We start from the raw sequence: 16,019 nt of genomic DNA on the forward strand, positions 1-16,019 counted from the left end.
CTGTTGGCAGTGGCTGATCGTCCCGTCCACTCACATCTTAGGAATGGTCAGACAGGTCAAGTCTCGCTCGGCCGGTTTCACCATGACTTGCGTGCTTGACTCCAAACTTTCCTCACCATCGTTCCTATCATCTGTTTGCCATGATCCGTGATCACTGACCCTCAAAACCTCTACTCCTTTTCCACCAATGGCTCACCTCATTGGCCCAGCTACCTTCTCCCCCTAACCACCAAACACAGTAAGGTAGTAAATGCCACCCTCCAGACCCAAAACATTCCCTGGTTCGCGCGCGCGGATGGCAACATCCCAGCAAGTACACTCTGACCCAGGTGGATACCATGAAAGGCCTCCCATCACTGCTGAACAGCAGCAGCACCAGCAAAAAATGGACACAATCCACCCCATCCACAGATACTGCTGAGGATGAGGGCCATAGTGATAGTACTATATCACCCACCAAGCCGCCCTCAGCGGACACCCCCCCAGGCGGCTCAAAAAAACCCATGATCTGGACGCGAAAGAAGATAACATGGCTCATCACCCTGATAGCTCTAAGCGTAGCCATAATCGTGGTGGTGATAACCGTCCCAGTAGTTCTCCTGGTGGACGACGCCCACAACGACGATCCCAGCTACTACAACAGCGCCAATCGTCCTGTCCGCGTCGTGCATGATTTCCCCGACCCGGGTCTAATCCAGGTGAACAGCACGTGGTATGCATACGCTACAGTGGCCACATCAGATAATCCCGATGTTCCTCACGTCCCGGTATCGACATCACGAAACTTCAGCAGCTGGGACTGGCTGCAAGGATACGATGTCATGCCGGCAATGAGTAGCTGGGAAACGAATATGAATCAGTACGCTCCGGATGTGATTCAACGTGTGAGTAAACCCCACATACTACTCTCAAACATAACAACCCCCAACCTAAATATATAATAGAAAGACGGCCGCTTCGTCCTCTACTACTCCGGCGAACTCAAAGACTGGCTCCGCCACCACTGCGTCGGCGCCGCCGTCTCCAACAGCACAAGTCCCCTAGGGCCGTACATCCCGCACAACAGCACCCTCGCCTGTCCTCGCGACCACGGCGGCGCCATCGACCCCGCCCCATTCAAAGACGTCAACGGGACCCTCTACGTCGTCTACAAAGTCGACGGCAACAGCGTCGGTCACGGCGGGGACTGCAACAACGGCAAGAAACCCATCGTGTCGACACCCATTATGCTGCAGCAACTCAACGACGACGGCGTCACTCCCGTCGGTGACCCCGTCCAAATCCTAACTAATGAGAAAGTCGACGGACCGTTAGTCGAAGCTCCGGATATTATCCGCACTGATCGAGGTATCTACTATCTATTCTTCTCCTCGCATTGCTATACCTCGTCAAAGTATAGTGTCAAGTATGCATGGTCGACGTCGTTGAAGGGGCCGTATACCAGGGCCGAGAGACCTTTGTTTCGAACCGGGGACTTTGGATTGAAGTCGCCTGGAGGTGCCACGGCTTCGATTGATGGAAGTAAGATTGTTTTTCATGCTTTTTGTGGCGATTATCGGTGTATGTTTGCTGCGGCGATGAATATTACGGCGAATTATACCATTTTGCCGGCGGCGCTTTGAGGGTGGTTTTGATGTATTATAGATATGGTAGATTTGGTTATGATGTACATAACTGGATAAAAGTTATAGACCTTATTTCATGCACAAGTAGAGCTGCAGGCAGTCATCGATGGACGAACCCGCTTGTCTAATTTCCGCATATTGATATCCCTCAGGAGCTATATGAAATAGACAGATATGATTTTCAAAAGACTCTCAGGATATAGCAGAATGATTCCATACACACCATCCTCCGACCAAAATAAAACATAAAAGCAGCACAGACAGCCCTCAGATTAGCTCTCAGGTTCTCACCGGTTTCCAGGCAGATAATAGTAGGTGACTCATGCGAGGAAGCACTCGTCAATGCCGGATACCATGCAAATTTGGCTTTTGATTTCATATGAATTCGTCACTGGGCTGTCTGTTGCTGCTTCTGCTTTTGATGACTTATTTCATCCATCTCTTGTCCATATCATTGATTTTCAATATCCTATCCTGTGTGTTTTGTGTAATTAGCTATCTTCTATGATATTATCATGTGCAGAATCCATATCATTAATGGATATATTAGCAATCTCACTGCATCTTGTGGTTTGTAATTAGTAGCAGACATACAACTGACATAAAGTATGAGCAATCTCAGCCTTAAATTGATCTCAACATAGGGGTAATAGAGAAACAGGTAATAAAGAAGGGAAGGATAAGACACAGCCATCAGATTGAAAACTACCGTTGAAAACATCACTCCTCATTGACCGTGCTCGAACATCGTTATCTTCATGAAGAGAAACAGATGGAGCAGTAATATGTGTATGTGTAAGAGTCTCGGAGTAAAGTGCTAGATTTCTTTTGTCATCATTGGCGGTGGCATCATGGAATAGAAGCAGAGAAAAATGGTGTGGTTTTGCAAATATATCAGAGAAAAATGGTTAGTGCTGAAAATTAAGGGAAAATATCATCGATATCAAGAAAAGAAGAAGTGAAAGTGGTCAGTATTATATGGAAAAAAAAAAGTGAGTTGAGCAAAGCAAGGCAAGGATATCCCCGAACATCATTAAGGACACTCCTCTGCCAACAATATAGAGGTGAAAAGGGCATGTTGAGAAAGAATTATGCAGCTTGGTAATCTCTTAGATCTCTGTTCAGTCTCATTCATCCACGCTTGGGTCAGATGTCTTCTTCCATTCGGTCTCCCGAAGGATGAAGTCCACTGCCTGATATCAATCATTAAAGGGTGTCATGAGAAAGCTCTTTGTGTGTGGTTTATCGTCATTGAGATTAGAAAAGCGCTATCCATAGAAGTTTTTAGAAAACAGCTATGAATAATCAAGAGTCGCGTCGAGCGGCTCATCATCTAAGATATTACACATGTGGTGTGTTGCTTCGCGGAACTGCGCGTGGTTTTTGTAATCGACGTGGATGGCACGTGATCATGATTTATCCAGACTGCTCTGCACCCCATGCTGAGTAAGGCATGTGCATAAAATGCGCATTCACATTATCCAAATCGTCTATATCGCAATATACTATGCAACATCCATATATACCTATCCACCTTTATATATCCACCCAAATATTACCCAACTAGGTAATCATGCCAAAGACGGTGAGGCTGACCCAGTACCATCCCCATAATCAGCATCAGGAGGAGCCCAATCCCCCTCACTCTCCCAAGTACCCGGCCTCGTAAAATCCTCATACCAAATCCCACCCAACGCATTGACCTTGATATATCCGAACCGGAAATACTCCGGCTCACCGTCCAGATGCCGCGTCCAATTGAACGACTCCAACATCCCATCATCAGATTTGAACGTCCTGAATCGTTCAACATCATTAACGAGCACGCTAATACCATCTGCATCCTTATCTACATCATTAAAATTGAACATGATGTTCTGACTTGACAGAATAGCAGGAGCACCAATGACAGGCAGCACGCTGCCCAGCTGCGCGCCGTCCAGCAATGCCGCAGATGTCTGGAGTATGCTGTCGAAGCCCCAGCGCGCAATACCGTTGATGAACAGTCCTATAAGGAGACCTTGGTAAAGCAGACTAGGACGCGTTTGGAGCGTTGTCCCGGGTAAGAAGAGGAGGCTGAGGACGTAGTGGTGGATGCGAAGGTTCATGTGTGGAACAAGCATCAGGGCAATCACGCCGCAGACCATGATTCCGTAAAGAAGAAGCATTTTTGGCATGCGGCCTTCTCTGCGGAAAGCGATGGCTTGGGTGAGGACGATGGCGACGAGGAGGCCGACGATGATGATCAATGCGGGTATAGCTCCTGGTTGTTGTTGGATGTCATGTGGTGTGAGGCGTGATATAGGGATCTTGTCGAATGTGTCGGTGTTGAGGGCGCCGACCCAGCAGCTTCCCAGCCAGAGGACAGTCTTGTCCCAGTGTGCGGTGAGGTCTGTCAAAGTTTTGCGAACACAGAAGTAGTACATTGCAAAGCCGACAAAGGCACAAGGCAGGAATCGTCCTAGAGCTGTGGATACCACTTCATAGTAGTCGGGGGAGTAGGGCGGGTCGGAGGACAGAGCGACCTGGAAGTAGACGATGAAGTAGATGCTGGCGTAGAATGCTGCTGGAGATGTGATGAACAAAGATAGTAACGTCGTTACGATGACTGAAAAGGTGAAGAGTGGCCAACGTAGGTCCTGGCAGCTTGTTTCGGACGACTCTCCGCCAAAGGTAAAGGAGAGTGGAAAGTATGAGGCGTATCCAATGCTCTCGATCCCGTTCCTTGTCACTGACGGAAACTTGGTTCTTTCGCCCGTTCGACGCAACACGCCACAGCCGCCTTTCTGACTGTCTATTAGACCAGCGTGTAGTGCTGCAGGACAGATGGCTGAATCTCCGCGGTAGATGGCATCAGTATTATCACCATCTGCAGTTCCCCCGATAACAAGAGGACGATAATTGTACTCTTCCGGGCCTACAAAGTACGGCTCTAGCAGCATAGCATCTGCACAACTTGCGGGGCAGCGAAAGGCAAATGCCCCATTGTCAAAGGGGCGGCAGGAATCCCCATTTAGACCGCAGTCGGTCGAATTTGGCCTGCATAGAGATGAGTTTAAGAACATCCTAGAACCACGAGCAAGCGACATACCATAGTCTAGCGTTACATGATAGCTTGACAGGCGCACCGTATCCGGAGACTTGCTGACTAGCTACAGAAGAATGCAGGATGGAGAGGAATATGACACCCCAGGCGCATATGCAACCCAGCAATAGCCAAACTTTGGCACGGGTGCTCGGAAAATAACGCTCCACAAGGCGGCCTGGTGCCGTCTGCCAGCGCTGCAACCATGGGGTGATCTGATACCGGTGTGGGTATGGCGGGCCTTTAACCCACGCGCGGATCCCAGAAAGTGTACATGAAAATGGCTCCGGCGCTATGCGTCGGGGGTGGTGAGTTGAAGTTGGCAATAATGGTTCATTCGTGGTCTCTCGCTGGTCGGGCCGGGCGGAGTCGGAACTTTCCCGCCCAACCGTTATGAACTGACTGCTTTCGGAGTCAATCTCATTCGGATCAAAGACAGCCAACGGGTAGTCTTGGGATGTCTTTTCGTAGGAGGACGATGGAGATCTTGACCTGCTTCTTGAAGGGTGCTCCGGGCGCATTGTTGCTCCGTCGGTATTGTGAGGAAGAACCGCGGGAGAACTCAATTCAATTTCAAGAATGAACGGTTGCTTCGGAAGCTCGCCAGTTAGTCATCATGGACTGGATTAGGCAAAACCAACACATTGAGTATAGAACCCTTTCCAAGGGTATGGATTTTGAAGAGCTGTACCGGTGCAACGATAACTAGCTGAAAGCCGTCATTAAGAAATTGTTGGTGCCACTCAAGTATGCCAGGATGTCCCTCCCCCGAAAACAGTCTGCAACCTCGCTGGCTTCCATTCTTCCCTATCAAGCGCAATCATTGGAAAAGCGCATATCCGATTGCCCCTGTCAATAAAAAGTGAGAGACCTGTAAAGCTGGTCAGTATTATATCTTGCCAGATGCTGGAAGCAATCGCTATCAAAAGCCATGGCAGTAGAAGTTCGCTCCTTACACTAATCTTCTCGCAGCCTTGCAACCGCCGCATTGAATGATGTATATGTGTTAATCGCATCGAGTATACCGGACATGGCTAGCCTTGTTGTTTGTAAGCTTGGCAAGATAGAGTTTCTTCATACATGAGAAAGGGAGCTACAGAACACTGAATGGTTCTATGGCATAGCCTGACCATCACGCCTCTCCTAATTTGTTGCCTTTCTGTTGCCTTCCTTACACATGACTATCAGTGGATTTGCTTTTTAGTCAGCTCAAATAATATTTCACGGAACAATTGCGCAGATACGAACTTGCCAAACTGACCGTGTTACCGTGGTGGATGACCGCAGCCAATAGCCACCTGAACACAACCCAGCCTCACAGCCTTGTCAAGGATGCCTCTCGCAGCCTTGCTCTCTACACAGATGAGGTATGTATTCAGTCACCGAACGTCGATATGAGCAAATAAGAGGATCTTCACTTCAAAACGACTGAGAAGCATTTGGGAGCGTTTCTTCAAGCATGACTTCTTTCCTATTGAGCGATGTGTCGACATCGCCCTCTTCAGAGCCAGGATATGTCACCCATAAGCAATGTGTCACTCATCTCAAGCTTCTCTCAGCGTTTGCTGAATTGCGAGATGTAGTTAGCAACAATGACGGGCTTTTCGGGCTTCACGACACAGACGGACATCGAGAGGGTGATGCTCAAGACAAATACCATGCCTTGGTTAAGGAGAAGCGCTGGGCTGTATATGTCGCACGGGCTGTGAAACGATACACAAATTGGTGGTTCCGTTGTCTCCCAAGCTCGAAACCGCTTCCCAAAATGGCAGATATTCGCAGAAATGCTTATGCCAATGTCGTCAAGCCTGAGAAAATAGTGCAATGGCACCAAGATATCCTTCCACCCCTAGGTGAGTAATTCTGATCTCAAACTGGCAAACACTGCTTACTAACGTAAGGCATGGGATAGATGTACTTATGGTGTGGCACTCGCATATGCTGAATCCACGCAAGTATCTCGAAGACTGTATCCGGTATGGCAAGATGTACGTTTGGGGTGCAGGTTTCCCTTGGGAGCTTGTTGATCGGCAGATCGATGACACAACTTTTGATTACACGGCAACTGGGGAAGCGTGCCGGTATTTCGAGTCTCAGGTCGGTTCTAGTTGGGACAACCTTCTTGATCCGCTCACTACCATTGTTCAATGTCCGAACTGCGGCACCGAGGTCATCGTCAACTGGACAGCGGGCCAAGACATGACAGACGTCAACCTTCCTTTTGACAACTGCACAGGCTTAGCTGACAAAGGCTTCCGTGCTGTCTGCCACAATTGTGATTACCTTATTAACCATGACCGGCTGAAGCTGGCCAAGTGGCGTCAGGATGTGCGGTCAGTGCGGGATCAGAGTCGACCTATGCCCGGGTGCTTCTACAACTTACGTGGTGTCCCATTCCCAGTGTCCATGAGCTGGAAAGAAGCAGCATTCTTATATCCAAGCCAACTTATCCGGGTTGTGGCGGACGACATCCTGGAGTTTACCGATCCCAAGGCCAATCAATGCCACAGTATCGCCGCTGTGCGCGATTATCTCAGGAAAAGAGTCCAAGAACGCAAAGTCCTGCAGATGGCACACGAGTCACATTTCTCAAAGGTTCAGCCCACTCGGGCTGAGAAGATATGCATCCGTCGGATGATCTCTCGATACTGGGATAACTCTAGCCCATTCTCCCTGGACTTGCTCGGCGCTGTCATCAGACAGGGCAAGTTCATTCAGCAAATGGACCGTATCAACTGGCTTAGGTCACCGACTCTCCACGCCACCATAAGCCGATTGATCAGAAAGTACAGTGTCTTCTTCGGGATCATGGCTGATAACCCCAAAGAAATGGCCGTACCGACGCTAGATGTGGATTTGGCATGGCACACACACCAACTTTCTCCCAGACAATATTACAACTATAGCGTGCGTTTAACCAATAGGCCAATGCAGTTCATCGACCACAATGACAAGGTTGATGAGCTAAAACTAACCAATGGATTTGAATGGACTTGCAAAAGATACCGTGAGGTTACCGATGGGAAGATCTACAGCGAATGCGTCTGTTGGTTCTGCGAGGCGATCCGCTATCCCGATCTCTACGGTCAGTTCCGCTCATCATTGTTGTGGCTTTCCGATGCTCGCAAAGCCGTTGATGAGTTGCACAGACAGCATGATCATGCCTCTAAGTCTGATAGTGGGCCGCACATCTCTATTCACAGTGCTGTTCGCCTTCAGAATAGTGAGGTCAACCGAATCATGAGAGAAACCAAAGCTTTGCAACTTCTAGAAGCTTACAGGAAGTCCCTCAGGCGGGCTCAAAAACATTCTCGTTCTTCCAAGGCGCTTGGATCTGCCATCGCAGCGGTCAACTCTCTTGTCTTGCCAATCAGTCCGACTACAGACACAGTTGTTTCTCAGGACGAGATAAGCATGTTGTCATACGAGGAAGATGAGGTCAACCATGAGAATAATCATGAGACCGCCGACGCCATTTCGAATTTCTTCGATGGCATCGAGAAGCTTGTAGATGGACTTGAACAGCTGTTCAATGACAATCCTTACTGTACGGACGGATCGCTCAGTGGGCAAGGGAATTGTATTTCCGGAACGTGCAGCTCTTCTATCGCGACTGGAAACTGTGTCTCTTGTGGGAATGCAGCTGCTTGTGGTGCTTCTGCAGGGTGCGGTGGCGGTGGTGCTGGCGGATGTGGTGGAGGGGGAGGGGGAGGGGGAGGGGGAGGGAGCTCAGGATGTGGTGGTAAGTTCTTCCTCGTCTCTATATGAGTTGATCTGATGTATCATACAGGCGGGGGCGGTGGATGCTGATATCTACAACTGCGCCAGAGCAGTATCTCAACTCAATCGCCGGAGAGATCTGCAGACTTGGTGCTGTATCGAGAAAGCTCGAATAGATCATGACCCTCTTCGATTCCTAACGACGAAAAGGGGCGGGCAGGAAGGAGTCTGTAAGGATGCTGTTGCCTTGATCACCTGACACATGCATGTATCTTCACATGATCGCTGTTTCCATATGAAGATATGTAGCGTAGATATTAGATGGGAGTTCAGTAAATTGGTATATAATTCAACTGTTTCAGTTCTGATATTATGATATAGTATATTGAAGCAAATTATTCAAGTGCGCGTGCTCGACATCAGATGTCTGGCTCGGCACTCAGACTCAGCTCCCGGGGTATAGTAACGAATGGACGCCTCAGTACCTCTAAATAGCAACCATCTCAAACAGGTATAGGTGGGTATAAGCAAAGCAAATCATAATATCATCTCATCTCATCTCCTCAAAGCCTCCACCATATATAGAAGCAGAATGTCGAGCAAAATTAGTACTAGTGTTGGCGGCAATCATGTATTAAAAGCATTAATCAACGTTTCACGTGAAAAGAGCGTTAGAGTCGAGTAATTTGCGTGGCGCAAAGCACATGCGCGGCACTTCCAAGACTCCGTCAGATAGAGTATTCGTAGTCCATGGTGCAAATGGACCAGCTAATAAGCGCTGGGACTTTTCCATGTTTTAGACGGCAGAACGGCCGAAGAAGCGACGGCGACCACTGATGTGACATTGTCAGTATCGAATTTCTCACAATGACGGTCATGATTTGACTTACTAGGTAGGAGCAGTGCTATCCTTCCTAACACGGAAAGTGAACCAGAGACCCTGTATCACGATCGTCAGTATGCATATATAGTCAGCAGGGGGGTATACTAAAACATACCACAAGCGCCGAAGCAAGCCAGACAATGGCCGAGATGAAGCTGAACGCTTCAGCAGCCTTCCAGCGACTGCAGGTATTGTTGCGGTAGAGACCACCCCAGTGCCAGATACTGCCACAGCTCAACTTGTGAATGGCGTTGACAAGGATACCGAATGCGGCAAACCACGCAAGGGAGATGATGACGTCAACTGCGGAAAAGGAACGAGTCAGCATTCGCGGCGAGGTAAAGAAGGGAGATGTGCCGACGCACATGGCCAGGAAAAGAATCCAGAGGAAAATGGTATGAGCCATATCAGGCCAAGGAGGATTGATAACCCGGCGACAACTTCGGTGTAAATCCAGCGGGCCTCAGGCCATGCGTCACCACTGTATTGGGCAAGGTAGTGACCGATGATACCAGCGACGACCTATTGAATTTGATAACTATGTTAGCGTGTGAAATAGAGAGCAGAACAATTTTTTCAGTAATCACAATGAAATACATACCGCACCACAAACAATTTGCGCGACGCGAAAGACAATGGAGATTAGGCGGGAGATAACAGGCATGTTGGCGATTAGGTGATGTGGAGTCGATGCAAATGCAGGGTCGCCAATAGTATGATGTAGTAGCTGTTGGGGTAAGCACGAAGTAGATAGCTAGCGTCACCGAAGCAGGAACGAGAAGTAAACCGGTAGAATAGCCAGCAAGAAGCGACGAGAGGAGAGTAAAAAGAAGATGAGGTGGAGGTGTGATTTAAATAATCGAAATGACGATCAAGCTACTCAGAGGAGCCGATGATCCGCAACACGAATTTTCTTGGACGAGGAAACACCCAAGAAAGACGAGGGGGGGAAATCAATTTCCCTTGCTCATCGACTCCTTTCTAGTAATTCTAGTCTGTTCTGATCACCGGGTCTGCCAGTGACATGACATCGCTTTTGAGACTACGATTGGCCAGCCCACAATCTTGCGTCCTGCCCAACGTTCAGTGCGCAACATTCTCCTCAACCAGGCTGGGTAACTGATCGACCCGCTGGCGAGAAGCGGATGGGGATAGGGTGGGAAGTTTCTACAAAGTATAAAGTAAATTTTTCCTTCTTTTCAATTCGGTGTGAAGAAATTATATTAATTAGTGGTCCTTTTTGATCGGGTGAGAGCGTCACAATGCTACGATGGGCTGTGTTTGCGCCGAGTCCGCAGCTCTAGGTACCCAGTTATCATCCTATGGTCCAACTTATAGGCAACCATCAAAGAAGTGCCACATATAGAATTACTCAGCCACATTCTATACATTTCATCGTATAATCTGCAGAGCGACCTGCTTTAAGGCTGAACCACTCGCTTGCAAAAGAAAAAAAAAGCTGTTGGAAAATCGTACCTATTGCTCTCCACTGGTCCCCATCACTAGGCTATTGTTCCTCTCCACCGCACATCCACCCGCTAACTTCAATAGCGCCCCGACTTTACCCCCTCCGGTTTAGGGGATCGTTGCCAGTCCCTTCTTTTCTCCTAGTGGGTGTGAGTGACCCATGTTTATCCCGCCCTGTGGATGGAGTACTCGCTGGAGTCAGTCCATCCGACTGTCCATCAATCCGACCGGATGACCCAAGACTTAATAATCTGATCGGTCACCCATGGAAGGGAAATGAAAAAAAAAAGGGGGAGGATAAAACAACACGAAAAATCAACACGCGAAAGAAACAACCAAAACCGTAAACAGTGGTAGTTGCTGTGACGTCAGGGGAGATTGCGTGGCAGCCTAGAACACGTAGTTTAATGTGGCGCTGCCAGTAAAGGCTGTTGTTGTTGTACAGGAACCAGTGGGCACGACGTAGTAGAAGCCATTAATTTGCAGATACTCGGTGATATCTTGTTACTATAACTCAGCTGCCCTCGTAATTAGTAACACACCTACGTCATTTCTTCACATTCCGATCGTCTTGAGTGACAGCAGCCGGGATTTCAAGGCCTGGCCGGTAGTCGGACCCTTCTCACCTGTGGTGGGTGTTGCCTGATCTATCAACTTGCTACTAAAGAACTTCGTAGGTAGGTCTACGAAGTACGTGTTGACAACAAAATCTGATGACGGAGAACTTAACACTGTTCTAGGCTTCATTTATGGGTAATATCCTCCGAAGTCCACCAACCAGGGGTATTCCTATAAATCGGACAGACCCCGAAGTTCTAGAGTTTAGCGCGTGGAAACCTTAAGCTTACGGCAACCAAAAGGGGCGCAACGCCGGAGATTCTTTCCACGGGCTTTGGCTGCGTCACATGTCACAGTGCAGCCTTGTACTAATTATCAAAAAGGACACCCCATTTGCGCTTTCCCAGCTGGCACATTTCCCCTTTATAATGAATCTATTCCAGTTGAACACATCTACATCTTATAGGAAATTTACTATGAAAGGTTCAGAATATACTCTCCTATCTTATCAGCTTATATTACTATAACTTATGTGTTATGCCCGCTCGACCTACCAACATCTGCGCCCTTCATGATGCACCAGTATGAGTCCAACCCATAAATCTGGCTCCACTGGAAACTCCGGAGAACCATGATATCTAGACAGCCTTTCTGGACGTGTGTGCTACTTTTACCGACTGGGACTAGATCATGCATGCTATTACAAGCAATCAGACTAATATGGCCCTGCAGGCCACTACTAGTCCGGAAGATACCAAGTACTGAATAAGTACAAACTATCTTTACATCGACCCAGTCGCCTACTATCTCCCGAGGAGCCTATACGCATGGCAACGTAGCCAAGGCATTCTGAAAGATCTGGCCATGAAGAAAGACCATTACTTCGGGGTCTCTATCGTCTTCTGCGAGCGAAGGGAAAGCCTACTCTTCTATGAGAACTGGGTCTAGATTCCTAATTATGATAGGCCGATGGCCGGACTAGCCTACCTGGCCCATACTTTAACCTACCTGGCCCATACTTGAGGTTACTCCTAACCATATTCCTACGGCCCCCAGCAGAATTATACTGTAGGCAGTGTCTCCTGAGCCTGATGCTCTCGACCCGCTTTTGGCAACCACGGTCACTAGCAACGTCCATAGTGAGAATATCAGTTTTGCTCCTCCTCAGCTCCTCACAGACTCGATCTTTGATGTGCATGACCAAGGCTCATAGATGATGTCGTATGAGAGACGGATGCCATACTGCGATCGATCTTCCGAGACGATGTATGAGTCAAGGTGTGATTTCCCAGAGTTCAAACCGACATAATATCCAGCTGGTCCGAAAAGATCTGCTTTATAAAGGAGTGAACATAATGTTACCAAGCATCCCATCCGAATGGAGCCCGCGAGCAACATCAGGACAACACTCGGACCAGGACCGCAGCCAACGCGAAGAGCAGACCGAGATCGGCAGCTATTTCATTCGGGCTCATGTCACCAATGGCATGCGCTTGCTAAAAAAGAAATCTTCTGAGGGCGCCATGCTGCCGGACATGACGACCAAGAATGAACAGAAGGAATGTGTAGATGGAGGAAAGTCAGTCGCGGGCTTCTGACCGGGGGGCTTAGGTAGGGTGTATTTTGCTATTGACGGAAAGCATAGCCGCAAGAGGGGAGAGACAAAAACCGCCGCATCCTGGAATTAGTATCCAATCGCCTCACAGCGAGCATAGCCTCCAGACAGAATAGACTGTACAGCTGAGCTGCTAGACTGAGATCATTCGAAACCAGCCATTACTGTCCATCCAATGGCCATAATGATCGTCGACGTGCACCTGTCGGACCCTGCCAGCGCCGCATGGATCATGGTTCGGGCCTTGTCTATTCTCCACTACAAGTGGATACTTGCGGGCTCATCACATCAAAGAATCGCCTACACTAACAACAATCCCAGCATGTTAGTGAGAGACAAATGTCGTACGAACGCGTAGTTGGCACAATGGCAGGAACAGGGCCTGTCTACTTATTTCCACTGTCACCCCGCACTGCTCCCCGTCCCTCCAAACCCCCATCTATGTTTCTGGCATATCCTAACAATCCCATCCCAACCCGACGCCCATCAACATGTCCACTAAAATCCAAGAAAGCACCTTACCATCCGGTGTCCTCCTACTAGGCAGCATCCCCCTCTCCTCAACGGAAGAAGTCTTCCATAAGATCCCCACCGCACTACCAGACCGACTCTTCTCCATCCCCGACGGCGAAACTGGCATCCGCGACAACTACATCCGCTGGCAAGTCGACAGCTTCCCCAAGGAAGCCATCCACCACTTCCTCGGAGGAACCGACCTACCCGCCGACCATCCCGGCTTCACCCTGAACGACATCGAGCCGACCCGATACGACACAGTCGCACTAGAATCCTACCAAACCTTCCTCAAGCTCCGAGACCAGAAGATCATCCCCTCGGGAGTCCGCTTCCAAGTCTCACTCCCCCTACCCCTGAACTGCGTGCAGGGCCACACACGCGCAGAACTCCACGCTCAGCTGGACCCCCTGTACGAGCAGCGCATGATCGAATCAGTCCAATCTATCATCCAGAGCATCCCTGCCCACGACCTCGCCCTGCAATGGGATGTGTGCTTCGAAATCACAGCGCTTGAGAACGAGCGCGGCCGGCTCCCGGACCCCTTCTTCAAGCCTCATTTCTCGCCCGTGATGGAGGGCGTGCTAGAGCGTATTCAACGCGTCAGCAACATCGCTCTCATCCCCGCCGAGGTTCCACTTGGATTCCACCTGTGCTACGGGGACCTGGGCCACAAGCATTTCATCGAGCCGGAGGATCTCGGTCTTCTGGTCGAGCTGGCGAATAATATCTTCGAGCGTCTCCAGCCTCGTCCGGTTGATTGGGTGCATATGCCTGTGCCTAAGGATCGGGATGATGTTGCTTACTTTGAGCCCTTGAAGGGGCTGAAGATGGGCAAAGATACCAGATTGTACTTGGGGGTCGTGCATGCCCGTGATGAAGAGGGTACTCGCCGGAAAATCCAGACGGCTAAGTCAGTCGTGTCGGACTTTGGGGTCGCGACTGAGTGTGGGATGGGACGGACTCCAGCTGAGGAGCTGAACAGCATCCTGGAGGTATCTAGAAATGTTTCTCCGCCGGTGTGGTTATAGATTTGGTGCGGTGTGGTGTGGGGCTTTTGTCTAGGCTTTAGAGTACACACTGTATATAGAGCAATGAAAAATATCGTCTAGATAGTTATGTTTAGTATGCGGTCGACGATGCGATGAGCATGCTTCGACAGTGGGGATTCTTCGTGCTGAAACATTCGTGTCACCCGTTTGCTGAGTGGCCAGTGATATAGCCTGGATCGACTTGTAACATGCTGTGTTAACATTTTTGCTTGATGGCCGCTAATCATTGCCGTACCTGAATTTCACCCGATGTAAGGGAGCGCACAAGATCTACATAAATACAGGGAGTGCCCACCAAAGAGCGCACAATGTCCGCTTATATTCAGTCACAGCGCAGCTGGTTCTCATGACTATTTTCATATTAGGCTATTTGTACAATGAAAGCATGTCATTAAAGAACACCACGAGACAGCAAGCTGTCGTTCTCAGGATATCTCAATTCGCGTCCCTCGAAAGAAAACAAGACGGAAGATTAAACGAGTAAGGGAATCCAGGAGGTAAGACATTAACGAATTAGACCGGCCATTCATCTGTCGTACTACACATGCTTCCGATCAGCAAGAAACCATTCCATGACGGTGCGGAAAACCCCCTTCGCGCCGCTCTCAATGACATCCCCATGGCAAGGAATCAGGCGATTGAAATCCCACTTGTCGATTCTGCGGATGGACTCGGTGAAAGCCTGCCGATCCCCACTGGACAGGACATACCAGACGAACCTCTTCTGCCAAGTCGCGGGTGAAGAAGCGGACATCAATGGAGAGAACATCTTGGTGAAAACGCCCGACGTGGCGCTCTCTTGAGTCCTGGAGTACTGCTCCCTCGCAGGCAAGTTGAACAAAAGATCGGCCTCAATGAGCGAGCGGGACGGGCGATGGTAAAACACAAGTTCGCGCGAAGGGTGGCCATGCACATATTCCGTCTCGAATTCCGCGTCAAACTCTTCCGAGATCTTCTGTTTTCCAGTTGCGTCCTTGCGGAAGACGTGTTCGAAAGGTGCGGAATCCTTGGTTTTTGGGTTGGACTGACGCTTTTCCCAGAGCCCTTCGGGAGCGATAATGGCAGCATCAGGGAATGCCTCTTTCCAGGCGGTCAAGTGAATATGATGTTCCATATCTAGAGCTGCGATGTATTTGACGTTGCCTCCGAGACCGGTAATGGTATCACGCACTTCTTGAGTCAGATTAACAGGAGAGAAGACGGCGACGGAACCGGTTTCCATTTTGACTATTTTCATCAATATTATAAGATACCATTAGCATGACATGCGCACATTAGATTTGAATTGGAAATGACACCGGGAAAGTGTAAACCGGAGTGAAAAAAGAGGAAATGAAGTGCGAACCAAGAGTACCACGTCCACCAAACTTGAGCCGTCCGAAACGCGCAAATGGCAAGCTTAAGGTAATGACGTTGGAAGTCACATTGCGGATCACCATGACCTCTGAAGGATTGGCGGGGAAGAGCTGGGGCGCCATGATGAATGTTGTACGGCGGAGCA

The 16,019-nt window shown here is 49.2% G+C and overlaps 6 protein-coding genes across 6 annotated transcripts; 3 read left to right on the forward strand and 3 right to left on the reverse strand.

Moving 5' to 3' along the window:
• Positions 1–29: 29 nt before the first annotated feature.
• BO83DRAFT_406296 (glycoside hydrolase family 43 protein) lies at positions 30–1,640 on the forward strand. The gene is made up of 2 exons (XM_025533873.1): positions 30–884; positions 945–1,640. The coding sequence occupies exons 1-2, from the start codon at positions 339–341 to the stop codon at positions 1,620–1,622; spliced, it is 1,224 nt and encodes a 407-aa protein (XP_025391360.1). The 5' UTR covers positions 30–338; the 3' UTR covers positions 1,623–1,640.
• A 1,556-nt stretch (positions 1,641–3,196) lies between these two features.
• BO83DRAFT_306682 (LCCL domain-containing protein) lies at positions 3,197–5,231 on the reverse strand (the record flags this gene model as incomplete). The annotated part of the gene is made up of 2 exons (XM_025527305.1): positions 3,197–4,664; positions 4,717–5,231. The coding sequence occupies 2 exons, from the start codon at positions 5,229–5,231 to the stop codon at positions 3,197–3,199; spliced, it is 1,983 nt and encodes a 660-aa protein (XP_025391361.1).
• Positions 5,232–5,991: 760 nt separating this feature from the next.
• Positions 5,992–8,520, forward strand: BO83DRAFT_415093 (uncharacterized protein; the record flags this gene model as incomplete). The annotated part of the gene is made up of 3 exons (XM_025534613.1): positions 5,992–6,563; positions 6,623–8,452; positions 8,501–8,520. Exons 1-3 carry the CDS (start codon positions 6,170–6,172, stop codon positions 8,518–8,520), a joined length of 2,244 nt encoding a protein of 747 aa, XP_025391362.1. The 5' UTR covers positions 5,992–6,169.
• Positions 8,521–8,751: 231 nt separating this feature from the next.
• BO83DRAFT_355690 (MARVEL domain-containing protein) lies at positions 8,752–10,460 on the reverse strand. The gene is made up of 5 exons (XM_025529160.1): positions 9,915–10,460; positions 9,679–9,835; positions 9,429–9,616; positions 9,321–9,370; positions 8,752–9,263 (listed from the first exon to the last, which is right to left on the reverse strand). Exons 1-5 carry the CDS (start codon positions 9,975–9,977, stop codon positions 9,227–9,229), a joined length of 495 nt encoding a protein of 164 aa, XP_025391363.1. The 5' UTR covers positions 9,978–10,460; the 3' UTR covers positions 8,752–9,226.
• A 2,730-nt stretch (positions 10,461–13,190) lies between these two features.
• Positions 13,191–14,536, forward strand: BO83DRAFT_205635 (uncharacterized protein). The gene has a single exon (XM_025526674.1). It carries the CDS (start codon positions 13,445–13,447, stop codon positions 14,495–14,497), a length of 1,053 nt encoding a protein of 350 aa, XP_025391364.1. The 5' UTR covers positions 13,191–13,444; the 3' UTR covers positions 14,498–14,536.
• A 382-nt stretch (positions 14,537–14,918) lies between these two features.
• On the reverse strand, positions 14,919–15,976 carry BO83DRAFT_376139 (uncharacterized protein). The gene is made up of 2 exons (XM_025530637.1): positions 15,864–15,976; positions 14,919–15,745 (listed from the first exon to the last, which is right to left on the reverse strand). The coding sequence occupies exons 1-2, from the start codon at positions 15,955–15,957 to the stop codon at positions 15,057–15,059; spliced, it is 783 nt and encodes a 260-aa protein (XP_025391365.1). The 5' UTR covers positions 15,958–15,976; the 3' UTR covers positions 14,919–15,056.
• Between the last annotated feature and the right edge of the window lie 43 nt (positions 15,977–16,019).

Source organism: Aspergillus eucalypticola (assembly GCF_003184535.1).
Source record: "Aspergillus eucalypticola CBS 122712 chromosome Unknown BO83scaffold_5, whole genome shotgun sequence".
NCBI classification, from domain to species: domain Eukaryota; kingdom Fungi; phylum Ascomycota; class Eurotiomycetes; order Eurotiales; family Aspergillaceae; genus Aspergillus; species Aspergillus eucalypticola.

Bases quoted from the DNA above. Each gene is read 5' to 3' on its own strand.
- BO83DRAFT_406296 (XM_025533873.1), top strand. From the start codon at position 339: ATGAAAGGCCTCCCATCACTGCTGAACAGCAGCAGCACCAGCAAAAAA. The intron at 885-944 runs GTGAGTAAACCC...AATATATAATAG, and splicing joins CTCCGGATGTGATTCAACGT to AAAGACGGCCGCTTCGTCCT.
- BO83DRAFT_355690 (XM_025529160.1), bottom strand. From the start codon at position 9,977: ATGCCTGTTATCTCCCGCCTAATCTCCATTGTCTTTCGCGTCGCGCAA. The intron at 9,836-9,914 runs GTATGTATTTCA...CAAATTCAATAG, and splicing joins CGCAAATTGTTTGTGGTGCG to GTCGTCGCTGGTATCATCGG. The intron at 9,264-9,320 runs GTAAGTCAAATC...ATGTCACATCAG, and splicing joins GATAGCACTGCTCCTACCTA to TGGTCGCCGTCGCTTCTTCG.
- BO83DRAFT_205635 (XM_025526674.1), top strand. From the start codon at position 13,445: ATGTCCACTAAAATCCAAGAAAGCACCTTACCATCCGGTGTCCTCCTA.
- BO83DRAFT_376139 (XM_025530637.1), bottom strand. From the start codon at position 15,957: ATGGTGATCCGCAATGTGACTTCCAACGTCATTACCTTAAGCTTGCCA. The intron at 15,746-15,863 runs GTTCGCACTTCA...TGATGAAAATAG, and splicing joins TGGTGGACGTGGTACTCTTG to TCAAAATGGAAACCGGTTCC.